We start from the raw sequence: 25,821 nt of genomic DNA, 5'->3' as shown, positions 1-25,821 counted from the left end.
AAAAGAAATATTCCCCATTGTATAGAAATCTCTCTACTTACCTGGAGAAGTGGAAATGAATCCTCCATTGTGGTTTGGCAGACTGTACTCCCTAAAAAATGAATGTCCTTCTGAGAATCCTATATTTATTTCACACTATTCCAGTAGCGAAACGATTACCTGATCTTAAGGCTTTTAAAAAAATGTTGTATATATGGGAAGATAAGAGGCCTAGGGTGAATAGATGCACTATATATACCCCCAAAATGAGGTGAGGTTTAGGAGTTTGGTAAAATACTACAATGCTGCACAACTGGCACAATTAATTAGGTTTCATACTAAACAGCCCTATCTTTAATGGATGAAGGCAGAATCTTCTTCCTATCCTTCTAGACCAATCACCCATATGCTTTGGCTGCCATTTAAAGACAGGCCTACCATATTATGCCCCTCTTTGTCACTCTCCCTTGGGATAGGGGACCTTTTTTTTCCTGGATCTATAATTTGAAGTCCCCTCATAGTTCCCTTGCTCCACTATTCTGGAATCCTGCCTTCACCTCAGGTCCCACTCCTCGACTTTTTGGTTGATGGATTAATAAAGGCTTCTTGCGTATAGCTCAGTCATAGTGGTTGATAGATTAGTGGTCATTATACTATTTTGATCACAAACTTTACTGTTTTATTTCTTTAAATAAAAAAAGTGTATTTTTTTCAAAAAAAGGGTGCTTGTAAGACTGCTACGCAAATACGGTGTGACAAAAGTATTGCAACAACTGCCATTTTATTCTCTAGGGTGTTAGAAAAATATATATATAATGTTTGCGGGTTCTAAGTAATTTTCTAGCAAAAAAAAATTATTTTAACTTGTAAACAAAAAGTCTGAAATATAGGCACGGTCTTAAAGTGGTTGACAGATTGTTAATAATATGTAAATATTTAAATGCCAATAGCCTAGTGACAGTTCTACTTTAGGACAATGCAAATGTAAAAATGTTATTCCAGTGGAGCCCTTTATAGTTACATAGTTACATAGTTAGTAAGGTTGAATAAAGACACCAGTCCATCCAGTTCAACCTGAATAAGTGTCTACAATTGTCCCTATCCCTGTAGATTGCACACTCACATTAGTCCCTACCCTCAAGGAGCCCACAATCCAAGGTCCCCATTCATATACTAGGGCCAATTTTGAACAAAAGCCAATTAACCTACCTGCATGTCTTTGGAGTGTGGGAAGAAACCAGAGTACCCAGAGGAAATCCATGCAGGCACAGGGAGAACATGCAAACTCCAGGCAGGTAGTGTCATGGTTGGGATTCGAACCAGTGACCCTTCTTACTCCTAGGTGAGAGTGCTAACCACTACACCACTGGGCTGCCCATTATCATTGTAAAATACTCAAAATTTCCTCTGCTTATAACATTTTAGAATGTTTTTTAAGAAATGCCACAATCCTGTTGACATTAATTTAATTTTTGTTTGCACGACTTGAGGGGCACTAGAAAATGTAAGGCCTCTTTCACATGGCCAATCCGTTCAGGTCTGCCTGTCAGTTTTTCAGGCAGACCTAAACGGATGCTCCATAGAGGTCTTTGGAGCGTCGGATGTCAGCGGTGACATGTCTGCTGACATCTGACCCGCTCTGATCCGAAAAAGTGTGACGGAGGAAAAACCTATTTTTCCATCCGTCATCTGATCAGGTGAGGATGGACACTGCCGTCCGTCGTCACCCGATCTCCCATAGGGGAGAGCGGCGCTCTGACAGGTCCTTCCCTGCACAGTGTGCAGAGACAGACCTGTCATCTTCCTGCTCAGCGGGGATTGACGGAGCGACCCCCGCTGAGCAAGTGGATCTGGATTTTGTCCGTCGGATTTTGTCCGACGGATCTTGTCCGAGACTGTTGCATACACACGGTCGGACAAAGTTGTCGGAAAATCCGATCTTTCAGAACGTGATGACGTAATTTCATTCCGATGGGACTACGTTCAGGCTAGTAGCCAATAGCTTTCATGTAGGAATTTGATCTGAGCATGCGTGGCACTTTGTCCGATCGGAATTCTCTACACATGATCGGAGTATGTCCAATCGGAGCATTTTGTCGGAAAATATTTCCGGCAAGTTGGAAAATTTGGTCCGACGGATATTCCGACGGAAACAGTCAGATGCAGACCACACACAGTCGGAATATCCGACAAAACGCTCCGATCGGACACATTCCATCGGAATCTCCGATCGTGTGTACAAGGGCTAAGTGCTAAAAAGTAAGTTAAAGGAAATCTGTGGTGTAATTCCATAAATGAAAGTAATTTTATGGTTTTAATGGGCTTCCTTGTTCCTTCAATTTGTTCTACTTATTGCTCATGATTAGGGATGAGCCGAACACCCCCCGGTTCGGTTCGCACCAGAATTTTCGAACAAACCCCAAATTCGAACGAACTTTAGAACCCCATTGAAGTCTATGGGACTCGAACGTTCGAAATTTAAAGTGCTAATTTTAACGGCTAATATGCAAGATACTGTCCTAAAAAGGGTTTGGGGACCTGGCTCCTGCCCCAGGGGACATGGGTCAATGCCTAAAATGTTTTTAAAAATGGCCGTTTTGGCGGGAGCACTGATTTTAATGACGATTAAAGTGAAAAAAAAAGTGAAATATTCCTTTAAATATGATGCCTGGGGGGTGTCTGTAGTATGCCTGTGAAGTGCCACGTGTTTCCCGTGTTTAGAACAGTCCCTGCACAAAATGACATTAAACGGAAACAACATCATTTAAAACTGCTTGCGGTTTTAATGTTATATCTGGTTCCTGCAATATGGTTGAAAATTATTGAGAAAAATGGCATGGGTAGCCCTCCCTGCCCATTACCAGCCCCTTTGGGTCTTGTACGCATATTAAGGGGAACCCAGTACCCATATTAAAAAAAGGAAATGCGTGTGGCCCCCAGGCCCTATATACTCAGAACAGCAGTATACTGGCGATGCAAACAAGACATGGACTGTGTAGGTTTGTTGTGTTAAGTTGAATCTGTTTGTAATTTTCAACTGGTACATTTTTAAAGTGTAGCTCCACTCAAAAAAACTATTTTTAAGCTTTTTGGAAAACATATGGAAGGGTTATCACCCCTGTATAATTTGTTTTGTCGTACATCTTTTTTCATCTCACTTGCTGTTGTCTCCTTCCTCCTTCTCCTTTGCAAGTAGGAGATGTTTGTAAGTTGGATGTTTGAAAGTAGGGGCCTGCCCTATAGGCTCTGCAGAAATGGCGGAACAAGGTGTTGGTTTTGCCACAGCATTGTAAGCCCTCAAAGTGACTCTTGGTGGGCGCTGGAGCGCCCTGCTGTGAACGATTATATCGAGAATTGTAATTACATGCCATTGTTGAACAGTGGTAGAAAAATTGACCTTTGGTGGTTGTGGTGCTGGTACCACAACACTATAAGTCCTCACAGTTACTCTGGGTGGGCACAGGAACGGGCCCTCCTGTGAAGTATTATATCAAGAATTGTAATTACATGTCCCTGTTAAACAGGGGCAGAAAAATTGGGCCTTAGGCACTGGTGATGGTGCCACCACACTGCAACCTCTCCCATATACTCTAGTTTTATTGCAGGAATTAGCCCTGCTGCAAAGCATTGCATCAAAAATTGTAATTAAACGCCCCTGTTAAACAGGGGCAGAAAAATTGGGCCTTAGGCACTGGTGCTGGTGCCACCACACTGCAACCTCTCCCATATACTCTTGTTTTATTGCAGGAGTTAGCCCTGCTGCAAAGCATTGCATCAAAAATTTTAATTAAACGCCCCTGTTAAACAGGGGCAGAAAAATTGGGCCTTAGGCACTGGTGCTGGTGCCACGACACTGCAACCTCTCCCATATACTCTATTTTTATTGCAGGAATTAGCCCTGCTGCAAAGCATTGCATCAAAAATTTTAATTAAACGCCCCTGTTAAACAGGGGCAGAAAAATTGGGCTGATGGCATCACCCAGAACCAGAAATGTTCTTCCAACATATCAGCAGAGGAGGAAGAGGATAGACAATCAACATAACAGGACAGTCACTCAGCATCAGCATAGGCAGTCTTGAAGGGATGTGATATTTCAAAAAAAATTATTCAGTTACATCAGCTTCAGGTGCTTGGTAGCTGTGGGTGATCCAAGACTGATTCATCTTGATGAAGGTCAGTCGATCAACTGATTCAGTGGACAGGCGCACCCTGTGATCGGTAACAAAGCCACCAGCAGCACTGAAGGTGCGTTCCGAAAGAACGCTGGATGCAGGACAGGCCAGTAGCTCAATTGCATACTGTGCAAGCTCTGGCCAGTGATCCATCCTCAAGACCCAGTAAGCCAGAGGATTTTCGGTGGGAAAGGTGTCCAAGTCTGACCTTGCCCCTAGGTATTCCTGCACCATGTAAATCAGACGCTGGCGATGGTTGCTGGAACCGATCATACCTTGGGGCTGCGGACTAAAAAATTGTCTGAAAGCATCAGTCAGACGGCCACCTTCTCCACCGCTCCTTCTGACCGATGCCTCAGCAACACGTTGTCCAGGACCAGGAGTTTGTAACCTCCCAGTCTCTGGGAACGCGTTGCACAGACCTTTCTGCAAGGCCTCCCGGAGATGTCTCATCCTCTGCTCCCTCTGCGATGACAAGATAAGGTCAGCAACCTTACCCTTGTACCGTGGATCAAGGAGAGTGGCCAGCCAGTAATGAATAAAGTAATGAGTAAAGTGATCCGAACAATACGAGGATCCTTCCGCAGGCTTTGCAGGATCAGGGAGGCCATGCAGCGTAGGTTAGCTGAGGCATTCGGTCCGGAGTCCTCTGGGTCACTAAGGGCAACATGATCAGCAGCTACCTCCTCCCAGCCACGTACAAGTCCACGTGTTTCTTGAGACTGTAAATCATCCCTACAAGACTGCTGCTGCTGCTGCTGCTGCTGATGTTGAGTGCCAGCCTCCACCTCCATGCTGACACAATCATCCTCCTCCTCCTCTTCCTCCTCCTCATCCTCTTCCTGTGTGATGGGAGGCACAGCAGGAACACTGGATAAAGGGGGCCTTGAGAGGCAAGGAAGTCCTCCTCTTCCTGCCTCTGTTCTGCCTCAAGTGCCCTGTCCATTATTCCACGCAGCGTTTGCTCCAAGAGGTGGACAAGAGGTACAGTGTCACTGATGCATGCACTGTCACTGCTCACCATCCTTGTGGCCTCTTGAAACGGTGACAGGACAGTGCATGCATCCCTGATCATGCCCCACTGGCGTGGTGAGAAAAATCCGAGCTCCCCTGACCCTGTCCTGGTGCCGTAGTCGCACAGGTACTCATTGATGGCCCTCTGCTGCGTGTGCAGCCGCTGCAGCATGGCCAACGTTGAGTTCCACCTGGTGGGCATGTCACATATAAGGTGGTTCTTGGGCAGGTTCAACTCCTGTTGGAGCTCAGCCAGCTGAGCACAGGCATTAAATGATTAGCGGAAATGCACACAGACTTTCCTGGCCTGCTTCAGGACATCCTGTAAGCCGGGGTACCTGCCAAGAACCGCTACACTACCAGGTGAAGGACGTGAGGTACACAGGGCACATGGGTCAGTTGTCCCTGTCGGAGGGCGGAGAGGAGGTTGGTGCCATTGTCGCAAACCACCATTCCTGGCTTAAGCTGGCGTGGCGTCAACCACCTGTCGGCCTGCCCCTGCAGAGCTGACAAAACATCCGCCCCAGTGTGGCTCCTGTCCCCCAAACAAACCAGCGCAAGCACGGCATGGCATCGTTTTGCCTGCGTACTTGCGTAGCCCCTGGAATGCCTACGGAGCCTTCTGCCTTCTGAGGACAGAGCACTGGAAGAGGCCATGGAGGAAGAAGAAGAGGAGGGGGTGGAGGAGAGAGCTTTGTCACAACCAATAGTAGCATTTTGGAGGCGTGGTGGCGGAACAACCTCCAACACTACTGCACCTTGTCCTGCATCCTTCCCAGCTGCCAGAAGAGTGACCCAATGGGCCGTGAAAGACAGGTAACGTCCCTGTCCATGCCTGCTGGACCATGAGTCAGCGGTAATATGCACCTTACCACTGACCGCCCTGTCCAGCGAGGCAAGGACATTGCCTTCCACATGCTGGTAGAGAGTCGGAATCGCCTTCCGTGAGAAAAAGTGGCGTTTGGGGACCTGCCACTGAGGAACCGCACATTGTACAAACTCACAGAAGGGGGCCGAGTCTACCAACTGAAAAGACAGCAGTTGAAGTGCTAGCAATTTAGCCAAGCTAGCATTCAACTGCTGGGCATGTGGATGGCTGGGAGTGAACTCTCTCTGCATTCATGCTACTGCCTTCCTCTAGCTGAGTGTCATCATCAGAGCCTACAAAACACTGGGCATCCTCCTGGAGCATGTACCCAACACTGTGCTCAAAGAGTTCAGGAGACTCCTCAGGAGGACGTGGTGGGTCTAGGGAAGGAGTCACTGATGATGACATTGAGACGAGGGAAGACGATGCATTGGCAGCGGCTTTGCTAGTACCCTGAGACTGGGTGAGAGAGGATGAGGAGGATGAAGAGGGCTTGGTCATCCACTTTACCAAGTCGTTGGCATGTTGCGGTTCAACATGTCCAGCTGCCGAAAAGAAGGACAAGCGTGTCCCATGGCCACGTGCTGATGACAATGCACCGCGTCCACGACCAGCACTGTTGTCTCTAGACACAGAGCCTGCTTGCCCTCTTTTATCGGCTTGCACCTGTCTGCCTCTCCTTGCTGGCCTTCCAGACATGGTAATGGCCTGAAGGGAGTTGGGTAAAACAGCAGTTGGGTAGTGTATATTGTGCTGGAGGCACACAACACCCACTAACTCCTGCAGATGCCTTTATTATAGAACACCAGAGATAAAGGGGTATACTGTACTGGAGGCACACAACACCCACTAAGCCAGTGTTTCTCAAATCCAGTCCTCAGGGCCCCCCAACAGGTCATGTTTTCAGGTTTTCCATTATTTTTCACAGGTGATTTGATCAGTTTCACTGCCTTATCAATTACCACAGCAATAAAGGGTAGATACAGGTGTATATTGTGCTGGAGGCACACAACACCCACTAACTCCTGCAGATGCCTTTATTATAGAACACCAGAGATAAAGGGGTATATTGTGCTGGAGGCACACAACACCCACTAACTCCTGCAGATGCCTTTATTATAGAACACCAGAGATAAAGGGGTATACTGTAATGGAGTCACACAACACCCACTAAGCCCTGCAGATGGCTCTATTAGAGAACAGCAATAAAGGGTAGATACAGGTGTATATTGTGCTGGAGGCACAAAACACCCACTAACTCCTGCAGATGCCTTTATTATAGAACACCAGAGATAAAGGGGTATATACAGATGTATACTGTGCTGTGCTGGAGGCACACACAACTTCCAATAACTCCTGCAGATGGCAGATGGCTCAAATAGAGAAGAGCTATGTAGGTGGATATAGCGGTGTGTACTGGGTACAGAGCACGCAGACAGCACGCACAAGCTCCTAACACTTCTGACTGCAAGCTCTATTATAAAAGATAGATCACTAGCTATATTGGTGAGGTGAATATAGCGGTGTATACTGCGGTCAGGGCACGCAGACAACAACCACTACAGAAGAGCAAGATCAAAAATCGGCCGATAACGATCGGTGTATACTGTGTTGAAGGTACACAGAACACCCACTAACTGCTTCAGACGCCAACACACTACACAAGGCCGCCGCGCTGGCGGCCTTATATAGTGTGGGGCGTGTACTACACAGCCTGAGCTATGATTGGCCACAGGCATCCTGCCTGTGGGCAATCATGGCTCTCCTCGCTGCTGGCGCTGTGATTGGCCAAGCATGTGGGGTCACAGTGCATGCTTGGCCAATCATGAGCCAGCAATGCACTGCGATGACGCAGTGCATTGTGGGCCGTGAGCGCCACACGAATTTGGCGCGAACGGCCCATAACATTCGGAATTCGCCGAACGGGGGCGAACAGCCGATGTTCGAGTCGAACGTATGTTCGACTCGAACACAAAGCTCATCCCTACTCATGATGATATGTCTCCTCTGAGATAGATTCTATTGTGCTTGGTCTTGCCCTGCCTACTTCCTTTTCTTTTGTGTTTAGTCCACAAATATGATAAAGAGTTTCAGCAGGAAAGGCAAAAAAAGACAGGAAAAGCACAGCTTTAGGAAAAGTTGCTTTTTTGCTTGTTAGAAGCAGCAATGGTAACCTAGCAGCGAACATCACTAAAAGCAAGAAACAGCAAAATCAGATCATACAAGGAAACCCTTTACCTTTAGCCCTTGAGTAAACCTATGGATACTGAAATATTGCTGAACTTCTACTAAAAATAGGTAGCTCAATATCTCACTGTGTATAGCAATATTCACAGTTTCTAATAAGAGCCTGGACACACATAATTCAGTTTTTTCTAAATGTAGCTAAAGCCATTGCACCTTAAAGCAGATAAACACTCAGTTTGAATGGTGCCTTTAAAAAAATAATTACCTGCATTCAAAACATAGAGCAGTCTTCTAAACACATAGGCTTTACCAATAAGGAGTAAACGATAATATGTAAGGTGGTGACCTAAGTGGCCAATCACATTTTACTCATGTTAGATCTGTGGAAATATCTGATGAGTTATAACTGCACATTGCTGTTGTTAAATAAGTCAGTACTATTCTATGTAGCATAGCAAAATAATAAGAGAAGCAAATTACGCATTTGGATTTTGGTATCAGTATAGAAAACATATTTAACTAGATAATTGAGCTTATTTTAACAGATGTATCTATATCGGTTCCAATAGGTTTGTACATTTTTTTTTTTAAATGCAGCGTTAGAATTATACACAGTAAGATTTTTGGAAATGAAAAAGTTTGGTTCTATATTATAATTGAAAACTGTGCCAGCATTCCTTCCCTTCCAGCTATTTCATTTCAAATTAGCTATGATTGTTTATTCACTTAGAATGAGGATGTCAATTCTGGGCATGCAGAACAGCCATCAGTCAGAATGAATTGTATCACAGGTATTTAATAAACCACATCCATAGATTGCTATTCAAAACATATTCAATCTATCATTTATTCATACAGGTTTCTATAGATTTAGATTTGTTAATAAATTCCCAATTACTTATTTAAGGTTGCAGTAATTTATCTTGATATTATTCAGTACATTTTTATCATATTTTGTATATTCCAGTGTTAATTGTTAAACCATATTTATTATTATGATGTTTTTTTAATGTTTTTACTATTGATGTATAATTATTTTTGCAAAAAACATATAGTACAAGCTGCAGCCATGTCATTGGTGTCCCAAATCATTATGGGTTGTCTAAAAATATAATCCTACAGAAGATACTTAATTTGAGTGTATTGAACTAAGTTGAGCACGCAGGATGAGAAGGATGGAGTGAATAAAACACTCCTACGACTCATTCAGTTGTTTGTGTCATTTGCACTTGACCTGTCGCTAAAGACATTTTACAAACTGATAAAGAGCAGTACTGGGCGTGAGGTTCATGGGCTCTCCCAAATGAAAACCTTAGCACTTAGGAGTAGGTGTTTCTTGTAGTATGAATATGGGAGAGGAGTAAAGGGAGGGTAAGGAATTAAAAATAAAACAACAAAAAAAAGCTTTATAGCTCTTAAAGGATCACAATGCTTACATATAAATATTATATATTATTTAAGTTACCAAGCTCCCAGCACCCCCCCCCCCCCAAGTCTTCTACTCATCCGATCACAATATCCTCAGATCCATGCGATATTGCCAATAGACAGTCACGTAGCTGCCACTGCAAACTCTCCCAGCTGGTCCCTTGCTTTTTCTGCAAATGCCCAACTATTCTATTCATTCCCATGGAGAGACCATCTATTGTGGTCTGCACAGTGTGTATCTGGCAGTAGCATGCAAAAATAGGTATACGACTTTGGGGATAGGTGCCAGGGGATGGGTACAAGCAAAGCAAAACTATGGAAAGTATATTTATAAAAGTATCATATAGTTGATGGTTAAATGCACTCTCCATGTTTTCTCCTTATGTTGTTATCATCAGTTCAGTATAACCCCAAGCATTCTAAATAATACAAAAGGTGCAGCACAAAATGTAAAAAAAAAAAAAAAAAAATTATAAAAAAAGATATAAAAAAAGTCCACACAGATTAGTCAAATATGACAGCAGGAGAATGGGCAGATGTAGGTACACAGAAAAAATCCAGGTTGTGTACCTACATCTGCCCATCTATACCTGGAGTGAAGTTGCTGGGCTTGTATTTGGAGTTGGCTGCACCTGACCAAGCGACCTGGGAAATTTGCCTGGTAACTAAGCAATAAGGCCCCTGCACACCCTGAGTGTAAATACGCACATTTGACCATCTGAGATATCAGAGGTCCATCAGAGCTGGTAAGAATGTATTCCTACTAGTGGAAGGAGGGTCACATACAAGCAATATAGCTGTCTTCCCACGTGGTGTCTCCTCTCTATACAGGCTCTCCTGCTGTCATATTTGACTAATCCGTGTGGACTTTTTTTAATATATTTTTTTATTTTTTTTATTTTTTTACATTTTGAGCTGCACCTTTTGTATTATTTAGTGTGCTATTAAGGTCTTTGTGTATTGCCCTTTTTGGTGTTCAGCTTGCAATTATTTGTTTGATATATGTGAGCGCTAATTGTCTTTTTCTTGATTTAACCCCAAACATTATATTTTTTTTTTAGCAAACACCCTAGGGAATAAAATGGCGGTCATTGCAACTGTTTATCTTGCATGATATTTGCGCAACAATTTTCAAACCTGTTTTTTGGGGAAAAAAAACAGTTTCATGATTTAAAAAATAACAAAACAAGTTATCCCATTTTTTTATATAATGTGAAAGCTGATGTTAAACCAAGTAAATTGATACCCAAAATGTCATGCTTTAAAATTGTGCACCCATAGGGAATGACGCCAAACTTCAGTAATCTCCATAGACGACGCTTTGAATTATTTTTACAGGTTATATGTTTACAGAGGAGGTCTAGTGCTAGAATTGTTGCTTGTGCTCTAATGCACATGGCAATACCTCACATGGTTTGAACGGGGTTTACATATGTGGGCGTGACTAACACGTGCGTTCGCTTCTGAGTGCGAGCTACCAGAGGCCAGGGCTTTTAAATAAAAAAAAAATAATTTTACTTTTTTTTTTTTTTTTACTTTCTTTTACAACATTTTTTGTTCACTTTCATTCCTATTACAAGGAATGTAAACATCCCTTGTAATACTGTAGGTATCATTCTTGACCGGTTCTCTTTATAGAGAGATGTGGGGTCTCTCCTCCAGGCTGGAAAGCATGAGATCGGAAAAAAATCCACAATCTCATGCTTACTAGCCGCGATCGCTGCTTTTTGTTTATATCCGCAGCCTGGGCATGATGTGATAACATTGCGCCCGGGTTTCTGATGGTCATAGAGATAACCATCTATTCACCGGAAATCTCTATGCCCATCATCCGGCAGCAGTTGATTCTTTCTCCGGGTCCCCGATGTCACGGGAGAGCCCAGAGAAGCACCGGATGGTGGCAGGAGGATGTCAACTCCCGTTGCCTGTAAGAACAATCAAGCCGTGGAACTGTCGCTATGATCATTCTTATAGTGCACAGAATCACCAGCTGAAAACAAGGATATCTGAATGATGATGGTAGCTGCACCCATCATTCAGATATTCCCACTGAAAGTCCAGGACATCATACGACGTCTTTGGGCTGGAAGTGGTTAAACATATCCATGTTGTTTTTCATTAAAATTTAATTCTAGCATAATTTTTCAGTTTTGGATAAAGTGTAGACGCGTTCAATTTTCTGTCTGTTTTTTATTTCTGTCAGTGAGCAAATTACAGGAATTTTCCTCAATTTCTCTGCAGTGATATCAGGGGGTAACAATTGTCAACAGTATGGGAAGGTATACTCGCTAATTACATTTGAGGTTGTTTTGTTAGTCTATGCTTGTTTTTATGGATAAAAGAATATGCATTTTTTTTTTGCATTTTGGACAATCAGTGCTTTCTTTATATTTTAACAGAGCCAAGATGAACGAATAGAAAGTATAGGACACCATGGAAAATCCTCCTTGCGCATTAAAAATGTGATTTTATCAGATGCTGGAAGATATGACTGTGAGGCAGCAAGTAGAATTGGTGGTCATCAGAAAAGCATGTATCTGAACGTTGAATGTAAGTTTATGGATGTTCCTTTATGTCTTTATTTATGTCTTTATTTATGCATTTTGATGTGGATTTTCTATTCAGCTTTCTGTTCACCAGCTGCAATTGTTACAGTGCCTTGAAAAAGTATTCAAACCCCTTGAAATTTTCCAAATTTTTTCATGTTACAACCAAAAATGGAAATGTGTTTTATGGGGATTTTATGTGATAGACCAACACAAAGTGGCACATAATTGTGAAGTGGAAGGAAAATGATAAATCCAATTGAGAATCTGTGGCAAGACTTGAAAAGTTCTGTTCACAGATGCTCTCCATCCAATCTGACAGAGCTTAAGCTATTTTGCAAAGAATAATGTGCAAAAATGTAGATCTAGATGTGACAAGCTGGTAGAGATATTTTCAAAAGGACTTGCAGCTGTAATTGCAGTGAAAGGTGGTTCTACAAAGTATTGACTCAGGGGGGCTGATTACAAATGCACAACCCATGTTTCACATATTTATTTGTAAAAAAATGTGAAACATATTTATCATTTTCCTTCCACAAATATATGCCACTTTGTGTTGGTCTATCACATACAATTCCAATAAAATACATTCATTTTTGGTTGTAACATGACAAAATGGTGGGGGGGCAAACAAGGCATACTTTTAGAGGTATTCAATTTTAATAATCAATATGAATTTTAAGGAAATAAAAATAGACACTTTTCCAAGTTTGACAAATGGAAGAATACAAGATAGTGCTACTTTAAGACTGCTTTCACACTGAGCCGCAGATGTGTTGGCGGTAAAGTTCCACTCATTTTAGCAGTGTTTTACCGTAGTTTTACAGGCACTTTTTGGCTAAAGAAAGGGTTGAAAGCACCCGTGTTGTGGTGCTTCCGAAGCACTTTCCAGGCGCTTTGGAAGCACTGCCCATTCATTCCAATGGGGAGGGGCAGTTTAGGAGCACTGTATACAGCGCTCCAAAACCACATCAAAGATGCTGCTTGCAGGACTTTTCTATCGTCCTACAAGCACACGTCTCGTGTGAAAGCTCTCAGAACCTTCACACTGGGGTGGCATGGGAGGCAGTTTTCAGGCGCTTTACAGGTACTATTTTACGCCTGAAAAATGCCTTCAGTGTAAAAGAGGTCTAAATATAAAATACAGCTTTTTGGACACTGCCAATCACAGCAAAATTAGAGAAAACATAAACACATTTGCATACACACAGAAAAACTGGTAAAATAAAACTAGATAAAAAGAGATATATAATATATTTAGGAACAAATTAAAATAATATTATGGATCGATTAGGATCGATTAGGATCTGAAGAATAAGATTCCCTAATACAATTTCACCTGTTTAGCTTTGCTGCAGCTCCTGTCACAATCAGAAAACATAATGTGTTTGTGATCTATAGTGACAGGTGCTGCAACAGTGTAATATTATAACAATTTACAAAATTACATGCAAGCTACGACAATCACTGTAGCAAGAGCAGCTTTGACAGATACGAATATGCATATAAATATAAATCACCTGGAGGATTCACTGAAGTCCTTCAATCTGTTTTGTTTTCCCGGGGTTGCAGCAAAAAGTTACAATGGGGATTTACTAAAATAAAAATAGCCATTTTGTAACAAGGGAAAATCTTTCTTTTTTTTTTTTTTTTTATCACAATAAAGTTTATTAGAGAGAATATAGTAAATTTCTTTTTAACTTTATCTATAAAAAATATATTTTTATTATTTATTCCATGGACATACCAAAAACTCAGCTTAGTTCTTGATTTCATGGAATCTGACATATAACTCATATAGCCATGACCTAAGTTATTGAAACAGTATATATTTTATATTCTATACAAATCAATTAAAATAGCATATTAAACAATCATAAACTATAATATTCATAACATTTTAAATACCATTTTTGTGTATTCTGGTTTACTGCAAGCATATAGAAACAACCTCCTATACCAGGGATCTGAAATTAGTGGACCTCCAGCTGTTGCAAAACTACAAGTCCCATCATGCCTCTGCCTTTGGGTGTCATGCTTGTGGCTGTCAGAGTCTTGCTATGCCTCATGGGATTTGTAGTTCTGCAACAGCTGGAGGTCTGCTAATTGCATATCCCTGTCCTATACCCTAAATTCCACTGCTTGGCTACCATCATCATTTACCAATTGATTGTAGTATTGCTCATCACATGGGCCAGTATAAAAGCAGTGGAATTGGTTGATATTTCATGTGTTCCCCAAATTTGTAATTGGCGTTGTCAAGAAATTTACAGAATGTAAATTATTCACATAAAGAGTTTTCTCATTCAGCCCATAGATTCTATAGATTGGCCCACACACTAAACAGTGTGGATAAATCATCTGCTTTCCAGCTATTGTGTTTTGACAGCTGGCACTCACTGCTGTCAGAATACCCAAACAGTGACTGTAGTTTATTAGATGTATTTACTGTTTGGCTGACTGTTTTCTGACTGACTCCTTAGATTTCTAAATTGAAGTTTGTCAAGCTGGGTGTTGTCAGCACACCCAGCCATTGCTAAAATTTCAGCTAATTCATGGAAGTTAGATAAAATTATGTAAGACCAGCTTATGTGTCACTAGCATAAAATTCATATATTCTCTAGTAATAACAAGGAACCCGACCTTAGTGATCAACTCTTTAAAATGTTAGTAACAAAATGACCCTACTTGTAAGCCTGGCACCACCTATTCTCTATTCCTAAGGGGACCCACTGATAACCCAACATGTTATGAAGAATACATATTTACTGTTTTTATATAACTTAATATAACATATTATATACATAAATATTATTAAATATATTAATATAATAATAAAACAATGTTTACATCTGTGAGCTAAGATCATATGTCTGATATCTTGAAAGTTATGTAGCAAGTTAAGTTGTTGGTATATCTGTGAGCATTTGATGTTACTAACCTGGAATACTCGCAAATCAGTGAGTTTTATGCTTTTCTATAAATACTACTAATGCAACAGAAATTAATTCCTAGTCAATAAATTAAAAACAAATATATAAAATATACTATTTTATTAAGAAATTATTATTAACATGAATTCTATTACATAAAAATTGCTATATTACAACTGTTATAACTACTTCCATTTTCTCAATATGTATTTTGCCGAACCATGAACTTCTGTGAATTAATATCTGAGGTACAAAAACAATATGGATGTAATGCAATGCTGTAATGAATATTTCTGCAACTGTAACGAAGAACAGTAAAAGTACTGAAGCAAATATAATTTATTTTTATATTCATGAGGAATCCCATTTGTTTTCCTACAGATGCACCTAAATTTATTTTAAATCAAACCATCTACTACTCCTGGGAAAACAATCCAATTAATATCAGTTGTGATGTGATTTCTAACCCGTCGTCATCAATTTTCTGGAGTAGAGACAAAATTTTGTTACCAGCAAGGAATATAACAAATATAAAGACATACAGGGATGGGAAGAAAATACTACTAGAGGTAAACCCTTTCTGATCATAGTTTTACTAGTATATTTTATGGTTTTAGGGTTATGGATTTTTGGGGGGTCATATGCAGATATCAAAGATGTATGAAAGGTGCTCAGTCTCTTGGTTAACCAGGTAGTATCTTGCAGTGGTCTGCATAATTAACAATCTGTAGTCAGCTCAGTAATGAAAATATATATTTACATTCACACCTTCTGGTTCTATCATAAAAGCAGTTTACTGTGGTAAAAGTGTGGAGGTTGTGAAAGACACTGTACTGTATATGGGCAGATCTGTTGGAGAACCCCCTTATCAGTTTTTTGTGCACTAAATTAAAATGGGAAGCCAATACCAAGCTTTAGTTCTCTTTTTCAAACAAATAATGCAACCATTTTTCAAATATTTAAATCATAGTTAAGTATTCTTTAGCTAAATATATAAATATGTCAACATTTTACATGTTATTATAGTGTAGTAATATATATGAATGATATGCCAGATGACAATTATACAACATTTCTTTAAAGTTAATTTTACTACTAATGCATAAATACTCAGGGGGATTCAATACAACCTTACCAGTACCTTTCTCTTTTCAAATATCTGTATTGGGTTAACATATAACAAAAACAAAAATGTTACATTCCATAAGTATAATAAGCCATGAAGAATACCCTATGAGTAAAAGCTACCAAGGTTAACCAATTATATATATAGTGATCAATTTGTTCTTCAAGAATCATTCAGCCAGCAGCCCGGGTAGCGTGTCACCCATGTGTTCCAGGCTAGATTAAATGTAGGTAAATTGTTTGATTTTATAGTGAAATATTTTTCATAGGCATGTTTTGTTTGTACTCATTGTATTACCTCAGAAATGTTGGGAGGTAATGGTTAATTTAGAAAATGCGGAATTAGGGGTCTAAACTTTGTGGAAGTAAAGTGAATGCCGATGTCGAGTAAAGCCATCTGTGGCATTTGGGGGATGATAATACCTCTGGCTTTCACTATAAGAGAAAATACTGCTTTCCAGAAACTTCTATTGCCGCGTACACACGGTCAGACTATCTGGCGGACAACTTAGTCCGGCGGACAACCTGTCGGAGTTTGCAGCGGAGGTCCGCCAAACTTTCCGAATGAGCGGACCTGCACACACGCGCCACACACAATTGTACTTTTCCGGCAGGACTATGGCGGGAGTCTGCTGGACTTTTGAAATGAACGGACTTGCCCACACATGAAGTAAAGTCCCTTCATTTTCAGGTAGGCGGAACTAGCGAAGGAAGTGAATGTCGCCGCCTCCATTGGCGAGATTGACACCTCGCTAGCCCCGTCACCTGGTATGGATTTAAAGGGGAACCCCTACGGAACAAAACAGCATGGGGTCCCCCCAAAGTCCATAGCAGACCCTTATATGAGCACACAGCCCGGCCGGTCAGGAAAGGGGGTGGGGACGAGCGAGCTCTCCCCTCCTGAGCCATACCATGCCCTCAACGTAGGGGGTGCTTTGGGGAAGAGGGGCCCTGCGGACCCTGACTGTTGGTTGTCGGGGTCTGCAGGCGGAGGGCCTATCAGAATCCGGGAGCCCCCTCTAATAAGGGGGCCCCCAGATTCCAGCCCCCTACATATGTAGTTGGCCAATAGTTTTCCTGCTTTGTTACCGTGAGCATAGTAATTAGCTATGAAGCGTTTTAAAGAGGTTGTGTGTTCTGTCAGTAGAGCTAGGCATAGTTTGTGTCTGTGGTTAATAAGGTCCGAATGGTTATTAGGAGTAGGATTTTGCTTGTTTTGGAGTTCTAAAGCATATCATTTCTCTAGGAGTGCGATAATAACTTTGGCCCTCTGCCTCTTTTCCTGTGCTGCAGTTTGAATCAACAAACCTCTGCTGTAGGCCTTATGGGCACATCATAATGACATAATATTCACATCATCAGTATCATTAATTTCAAAATACTCTTTAAGTAGTTGTGAGAGTCTATTCTTGTGGAATAGCTTAGACTAGAGAGATTATTCCTCCATAAATATGCAGGGTTATAGTAATTTTGTTCCTTTAGAGTGATAGTCACCAGTGAGTGATCCGACCAAGTAATAGCATGTATAGTCACTTTCAGGTTATTTTGAAGAAAGGCAAAGTCAGTCAAAAAACTTGTGAGGCACTGAAAGGTAGGTATAATCCCTTTCTGAGGAATTTACACACCCCCATGCATCATACACATCCATCTCAGTAGGAATTGTATTTCATATCTACAGTATGTGTGCTCTGTGAGGAAGAGCAATCCATCGCTTTGTCTACTACACAGTTGAAGTCCCCACACATAAGTAGAGACCCCACCTTATACTTAGTCATTTTCTTATATAGGGATCGTAAAAATATTGCTTGGCCCATATTTGGGGCATAGAGATTCACTAGGGTATATTTCACCTTATTTATCGCACAAACCAGTACGCTATATCTTCCTTTGGGGTTAGTGATTACTGCATGTGGCTGAAATGCGACTGATTTGTTCGATGCGATCATTGAATCTCATTTTTTTGGTTTGGCGCAGGCGTGGAAAATGTGAGGGAATGCTTTGTCTGAGCATTTAGGTTGTTTTTCCTGAGAGAAGTGCGTTTCTTGGGTGCGAAGTATGTCCCCTTTAAGTCGTTTAGCCTCTTGCCAAATGGCTTTCCTTTTTTATGGACTGCTCAGGCCATATGCATTAAGAGAAAGAGAAATCATCTTAATGGTTATAGTGTCTTTGTAGAATTAATGCTGGGTATTGCTGCATATTAAAGTCATGAAGGTGTAGTTGTCACATTGTGTGAAGAATCTCACTACTGTATAGTGGGGGTCTTTATTCCGGAAGATCCAGCCCATTTATCCAGATTTGGCTCAATGTGAAGGTGAGGTGATCACCTTGATTGGCCGTGCAATAGTGAATAACATTATCCAGGTTTTACTTTCTGCCATTCAGAAGAGATCTTGTGAGTGGGAGAGTCAATATTGCCTTTATCGGGCGTGGCCTGACTGCGGAGCTGTATGGACGTGTGAGCCCGGAGCTCAGAGCGAAAGGGGACTGCAGTGGCTAATAGCGACTCAGCTCAGCGGCCCTCTGCCTTGCTACAGCAGCGGGACTCATCACAGCATTGTTCGCCATGTCGGGGAGACGCCGCCCGCACCGCAAACCACAACGCTTAACGGATTTTTATCCGCTCAGCGGGAGAGAGGTGGAGCAAGATGGCGCAGAGGCCTACACGCCGCGGAGGACGGCATCTAAGCACAAGCCGATGAAAAAAGGTACATTTGTCATAAATACAGATTTAGATGAGGAGAAATCCGCCTCCCCCTCAACCCCATCCTCCCGCAGCCCTGTTAAAGCTAAACCCAGGCTGGATGAGGGCGGATTAAGTCCGACGGTGAGCCAGGCCTCAGATTCAGGGGAGGACACCAGAGACTTGCCTGAACCAATCGAGACATTCCCTACACAAAACCAGCCTGTGCTGGACACAGTCTTAAAGGACATGTTATTATCCTTGCGTAGTACATTACAGTCTGATGTGGCTAAGCATATGCATAGATTCCACACAGATATACAAGAGTTGGGCACTAGAGTGGATCATGTGGAAGCAAAAATGGAGGAATACGCAGGTACTATCAATGATTTGGTAGAAGCTCGCGATGAACGAGAGACGGATATGGAATGGGTTAAAGCAAAGATGGCGGACATGGAAGATAGGTCTAGGAGAAATAACCTTAAAATCAGAGGCATCCCTGAATCTGTACAACAATCAGATCTCACCCTCTATGCCGCCAACATGTTCAAAGCATTACTCCCTGATCTCAGCGACTTGGACGTCACCATTGACAGGATCCACCGCCTGCCAAAACCGGCTCACCTGTCGGAACAAGTGCCTAGGGATGTTCTTCTGAGATTACACTTTTTCCATGTAAAGGAGCAGCTGATGCTAATTATGAGGAAACCGGAATCGCTCCCACCACAATATCACTGACTACAATTTTTCAGCGACTTATCGCAATACACTCTGCAGAAGAGGAAAAGCCTCAACACAGTAACTAAGATCCTACGCAACCACAAGATCATGTATCGTTGGGGTTACCCCACTAAGCTTTCTATTACCAAAGATAATCAATCCTTTACAATAACGTCTTTGGAAAAAGGGATCGACTTACTTAAAGAGTGGGGCATACTACCGGATGGAGATGAGAAGGCTTTAACTACTAGCACTCCGCATGGCTTACCACAGGAATGGAGGCGAGTCACCGCTAAAAATGCTACTTCACACAACTGAAGTGGGCCAAATAGCTTCCCTACTTTTAGTCCCTGACCAGGACTGATTTCATACCAGGACTGAACTCATCCTCCCGACACAGGTTCGGCTTAGTGCTGCTTAGGGGGTATTCACCTCCCCCAAGGATGGACGGCAGCGACTTGGAGACGTCCCGCACCATCCTGGGGCACTTGCACTTGCTGCCTTTATGCTCTCCTTTTTGTTTTTTCCCTTTTCACCTTTTCTCCTATTTTTCTCTTTTCTACCTATGGTGCCTGGCTGCTGTGGTTCAGACCTGACTCTTGAATCTTTCCGCCCTGTGGAGAAGCCTTCCTCTTCAGTACATAAAGGACTTGTTTGCCACATCGACACTGCCTTTACTTATCTGGGTGCCTTATTCTGTGAGTATTAATGTCATGATTGTGAGACCCAGCAGGCTAAACTCAAAATATTTCACACTTACATATGCCACTTAACATCCTATCAATTAACACCAAGGGTCTGAACCACCCTGTGAAGCATACATCTCTATGGAGGGAGGCATCCCTGTATAACAGTGACATTGTGTGTGCGCAAGAAACTCATTTTTGTAAGCAGGCACCACCCAAATGCACGCACAGACGGTTTCCCTTTATATTTACTGCGAATGCGGAAACGAAGACCAAGGGAGTTTTAGTGGCTATTAGAGACACTGTGGCTTTTAAATTAATTGAACAAATATCAGACTCTCTGGGTAGATACTTAATATTGATCTGTGAATTGAATTCTAATATATAAACTATAGTGAATGTCTATTCCCCTAATAGCAGACAGGTGCACTTTTTTAACAGGTTGATGAAAAGGGTTAACTCTTGTAAGCAAGGTCGGTTGCTTCTATGTGGGGATTTTAATATTACGCCGGTTCCCCAGATGGATTCCACCACCGCTGTTACTAGAACCCAACCGTCCTTATCACAGTCTGTCCACGGGCAGGGATTATACGACGCCTGGCGATGTTTACACGCCAATGAAAGAGATTATACCTTTTTCTCTCTGCCACATGGAGTTTACACCAGAATCAACTTTTTTTTAGTGGACCAACAGCTACTTATGCAGACAGCTTTGGCTGGTGTGAACTCGATAACGTGGTCGGATCATGCGCCGATAACCCTGTCCGTGGCAGACTCTTACAATCCGGGCATGACACCGGTCTGGAGGTTGAATACTTTTTTGTTGCAACAACCAGACTTGAAAGAAAAAATAAGCACACATTTATTGAACTTTTTGAGCGACAATGTAGGATCGGTGACTGATCCATGTGTTTTATGGAATGCACAAAAAGCATATATGAGGGGTATATTTATTCAACTGGGAGCGGGGGTCCGGAAGAGGAGGCAGCAGAGACTTAACGCACTACTTAAAGAAATAACAGAATTGGAAACGCAAAACAAAATTCAGTTTTCCCAAACCAACTCCCAAAAACTGTCTTCACTTAGATCTGACCTTAGACTACATCTGTTAGAAAATTTTGAAAGAGCAACTAAACGACTTAAAATGACGTATTACTCCACTGGTAATAAGGCCGGGAAACTGCTAGCGCATACTATTCAAGGGCATAGATATAAACATAGAATTAAATTTGTTTTACACCCTACCACCAATCAGAAGCTTTATCACCCACAACAAATTGCTGACACTTTTAGCTGTTATTATAGCAGACTGTACAACTTGAAGGACGACCCACTAACTAATCAACCTACACCAGAGACCATCAAACAATTTCTGACAGGCTTACCCATACCCAAATTGACACCAGACCACATCCAATATTTAAATACCCCGTTTACTATAGAGGAAGTGCAAAGGGCTATTGAGTTACTTCCGATAAACAAATCACCGGGCCCAGACGGTTTTAGTGGGGAATATTATAAGGTATTTAAATCTACATTGTCACCTTTGTTGCTTCAAGTCTTCCAATCTGCTGCTGCCTCGTCTTCCTTTCCTGTGGAGATGTTAGAGGCCTTGATTGTTGCGTTGCCAAAGCCGGGGAGGGAGCCCACCTCTCCAGCAAACTTCAGACCTATATCGTTATTGAATACTGACATTAAGCTTTATGCTAAAATAATAGCCTTACGGTTGATTGATATCCTACCTACAATTATACACCCAGATCAAACCGGATTTACCAAACATAGACAAACCTCAGATGCCACACGCCGCATGATTTATGTTATCCACCTTGCACAGGTGCAGCGAAGGCCTTCTCTGCTCCTGTCTTTGGACGCGGAGAAGGCCTTCGATCAGGTGCACTGGCTATATATGACTAGGGTGCTGGAGTCCTTTGGTTTCTCTGGCCTGGCGTTGTCCATGATTTTGGCCCTGTACTCGGAACCCTCAGCTAGAGTTTATACATCAGGTATTCTCTCAATCCCATTTACTATTTCGAATGGTACCAGGCAGGGGTGCCCCCTGTCACCTCTAATATTTCATTTACTGATGGAACCCCTAGCCATTGCTATTAGAACTCATCCGGATATCAAGGGTTTCCCTCTAGGTAATCAAACACACTCTATCAGCTTGTTTGCGGATGATGTAGTTGTAGTCATGACGGAGGTGGGCCCCTCTCTAGCAGCAACGCACGCTACTTTGAAATTGTTCGGACGAGTGTCCTACTATAAAGTAAACGATAATAAGTCTTATGTATTAGGATTGGGTATTGATAATTCTACTAGCAGTGCACTCAAGGCCCAATTTCTATATGTCTGGAGTACCGGGGGAATCAAGTACCTTGGAGTCACCCTAACTGATAAATCAGAACGGCTGGTCGAAGCTAATTATACCCCATTTTTGAGTGAACTTCCCCTGAAGCTCCAGACAATTAGTAAGATGGAAATGACGTGGTCCGGCCGATTAGCGGCCTTCAAAATGGTAGTGCTTCCTCAGTTTATTTACTTATTTAGGGCCCTGCCCATTCCAGTGCCAAACGTTTTTTTTCCGCACGGCACAAGCTAGACTGAACGCATTCCTGTGGCAGGGGAAAAAGGCTAGATGTGCTTTCCAAAAATTAATTAAAGCCAGGTTGGCTGGAGGAGTGGGACATGTGGTTATCCAGAACTATTACGTCGCAGCAGTTCTAGCTCAACTAAAATATTGGTTTCCAGGGAACCACACTCCTCATTGGAGGGACATGGAATCACACCAATCTCCTAATGGAAGGCTGTGCGACTTACTTATGACTAGCAGATTCATGCAACGCTTCCCACCACACTTGCCGCCCACTATGAAGGCAACATTGAAGATGTGGAGTCTCTTTACTAAAGATTCCTTAACTACAGCCCCAGTAAAGGTCATACAGCACTCCATTACGAGCTTACAAGTACTAATCCCGAATTTACACGTTGCACATTGGGTAACTAAAGGAATCACCTTAGTAGATGATTTGAAAATTGGGCCTGCCCTTAAAACTTTTCGAACACTCCAGATTGAGTACGCATTGCAGCCCAAGGACCACTATGCATATACCCAAATTGCACATTTACTACAGTCTATTGGAGATACGTCCACTACTGTACTCTGGCAAATATATGATTAATTTCATAATCCAAACACTTCCATTCGAGGTATTTCCCTATTCTATGGCTCTCTACACCAGAAGAAGGTCTTTCTTAAATCCCCTTCCATGAGAACTTGGGAATTAGACTTACAAGCAGACTGGACCATCGAACAATGGCAGGCCGCCATAGCATCTGTGTATGGAGCCACTAAAAGCGTAAATCTATGGGAATTGTACCAGAAAATCTTGCTGAGGTGGTACCTAACACCCACAAGATTAGCTGGGTTCGACCCGGGTAAGTCCCCACTTTGCTGGAGACAATGCGGACAAAGGGGATCCCTATTGCATATCCTGTGGGCCTGCCCAAAACTGACAAAATACTGGAGGGAAATTTTCAAAATTCTAGGTGGCATCTTAGGAACACAAAGGAGGTGTGATCCGGGTCTTGCACTCTTGTCTTTAGGTATAGATACAATCCCCCACTCCCATAGACACATCCTGTCTCAAGTCCTGCTAGGCGCACGATTAGAGATAACAAGAAAATGGGCGAACCCAGATCCTCCTATTGTAGCGAAAGTAATTGAGACAATTAACCTACATGTTACGTATGAAATTATGTTCCTGGCTTCCCAAAATAGACTCCATTCTAAATTCCAAATCTGGAGACCATGGGTAGACTGGCACAAACATTATAGCAATAGACGCAACGCCACATAACTTGAACTAATCTTAATATCATAGCGGAAATGACAAGCGGGGCCTAAGCACCTACACTTCTTTGCTCTCTTTTTCTCCTCTTCCTCTATCTCTTGTTTCTTTTCCTATTTTCTTTGTCACTCTACACATTAGTATTGACACGCATCCATAGATGTAGACCCGACCAGGGAGCTTATATATTACCTAAGAACTAATTTGGGTCTAGGTTCAGCAATTTAGAGTTTATATTTGCTGCTGTTTTCAAATGTTTAAACACTCAATTGAATTTGATTAAGGAGATGTAGGGCGGGCCCTTGGCCTCCGGCTGCAGTGTGACCCCCTTGGGGCGGTCGGTGGCGGAGGACCCTTAAAGCCATGGATTAACAGAGGCATGACACGGGGTGTGCACAGGCACCTTGTGTTCAGCCTAGAATTGTCTTATGATGTTTCTCCTCTTTTGATGATACCTGTAAGATTTTGCGTGTAAACCTCATGTTGCATATACCATACTTACTGTTTATCAGTCGGATGTACTTGTATTTGATGGAAAGCATTATTGTATGTATGTTTCATGTATACTTTCTTGAAAATTAATAAAAAACGATTGAAATGAATATTGCCTTTATCATCATCTGGGAGTAGTTTCTACTATCTAGTGAATTTCAGACCATTTTCCAAATTATTGATAGCGTAGGTTTTACCTTCCCTGGTGATAATGATTTTTGTTGGAAATCCCCAGGTGTATGATATTGTGTGGTTTTGAAAAAGCTTGGTTAGTGTGGCTAGGTTTTTATGAGCATGCATGTTGCGATATATCAGAGTATACAGATATTTCTGTATATGGGTCAGGTAGAGGGGAGTGCTTCCTGGTGTATTTTATCCTCTTTAACATGAAAAAAATTATATGTGCGATGACATCCCTTGGTACTTTATCCAGGAGGTGCTTTGGTTTAGGCAGGCAATGGGCCCTATCTACAATTACCTCCCTTTCTGGTGTACCTGGCATAAATGCAGAAATAAATTGCTGAACAAATGCAGGCAAGACAGATTCAGCCACCCCTCTCAGTTTTATATTATTTATTTTTTGAGCGGTCTTCCAAATCTGCCATTTTGTTTTTAAATCATCCTCTGCTCCGTTATGCGTCCACTAGCTCATTATGAGCTGCAGCAAACTCCCCTATTTCTTCTGCAGTATGATTTACTCTATCCCCTAGGGCTATAACTTTTGCTTTAAGCTGGTTGGTGCATTCCATCAGATCCTCGTGTAATGAGCCCCTTAATGTCACTAACATATCCTTCATAATAGTATCAGTTAATGGCTGATCCAGGGTGGGGAAGTCATGCATTTGCTTAATGAACTCTCTGGTACTGTCCTGAGATATGTCATGTCATGTCCCCCCAGCTCACCTGGATTTCTGTGCTCTGACGAAGGCTTCTGTGAAGCTTTCTGTGGACTCTGCACAGGGGATGCACCCAACGATGATCCGTTGCTGTTTCCCGGGGATGATGCCTGATATTGTGACATGTCCTTGGAGGAAGCACAGTGGCTTCTGCCGCGCCGTGATGTGCAGGCCGCAGTGCCATTTTGAGGCCTACATGTGCTGGCTGTATCAAAGAAATCGGTTAGCTTTGTGGGGCCCCAT

General features: G+C 42.2%; 1 protein-coding gene across 5 annotated transcripts in view; it reads left to right on the top strand.

Annotated features, from left to right (window-relative positions):
- NCAM2 (neural cell adhesion molecule 2) overlaps window positions 1-25,821 on the top strand; it is a 506,619-nt gene that overhangs the window by 345,126 nt on the left and 135,672 nt on the right. For all 5 annotated transcript variants that reach the window (XM_077480043.1, XM_077480044.1, XM_077480048.1 and 2 more), the window contains exons 9-10: window positions 12,049-12,199; window positions 15,510-15,697. In XM_077480043.1, coding sequence (XP_077336169.1) covers window positions 12,049-12,199; window positions 15,510-15,697 — 339 coding nt within the window. The remainder of the gene's footprint in view (window positions 1-12,048; window positions 12,200-15,509; window positions 15,698-25,821) is intronic.

Source organism: Lithobates pipiens, unplaced genomic scaffold, assembly GCF_037356315.1.
Source record: "Lithobates pipiens isolate NorthernLeopardFrog02 unplaced genomic scaffold, aLitPip1_a1.2 Scaffold_16, whole genome shotgun sequence".
NCBI lineage: Eukaryota > Metazoa > Chordata > Amphibia > Anura > Ranidae > Lithobates > Lithobates pipiens.
This window is presented reverse-complemented; position numbering and strand designations above follow the sequence as displayed.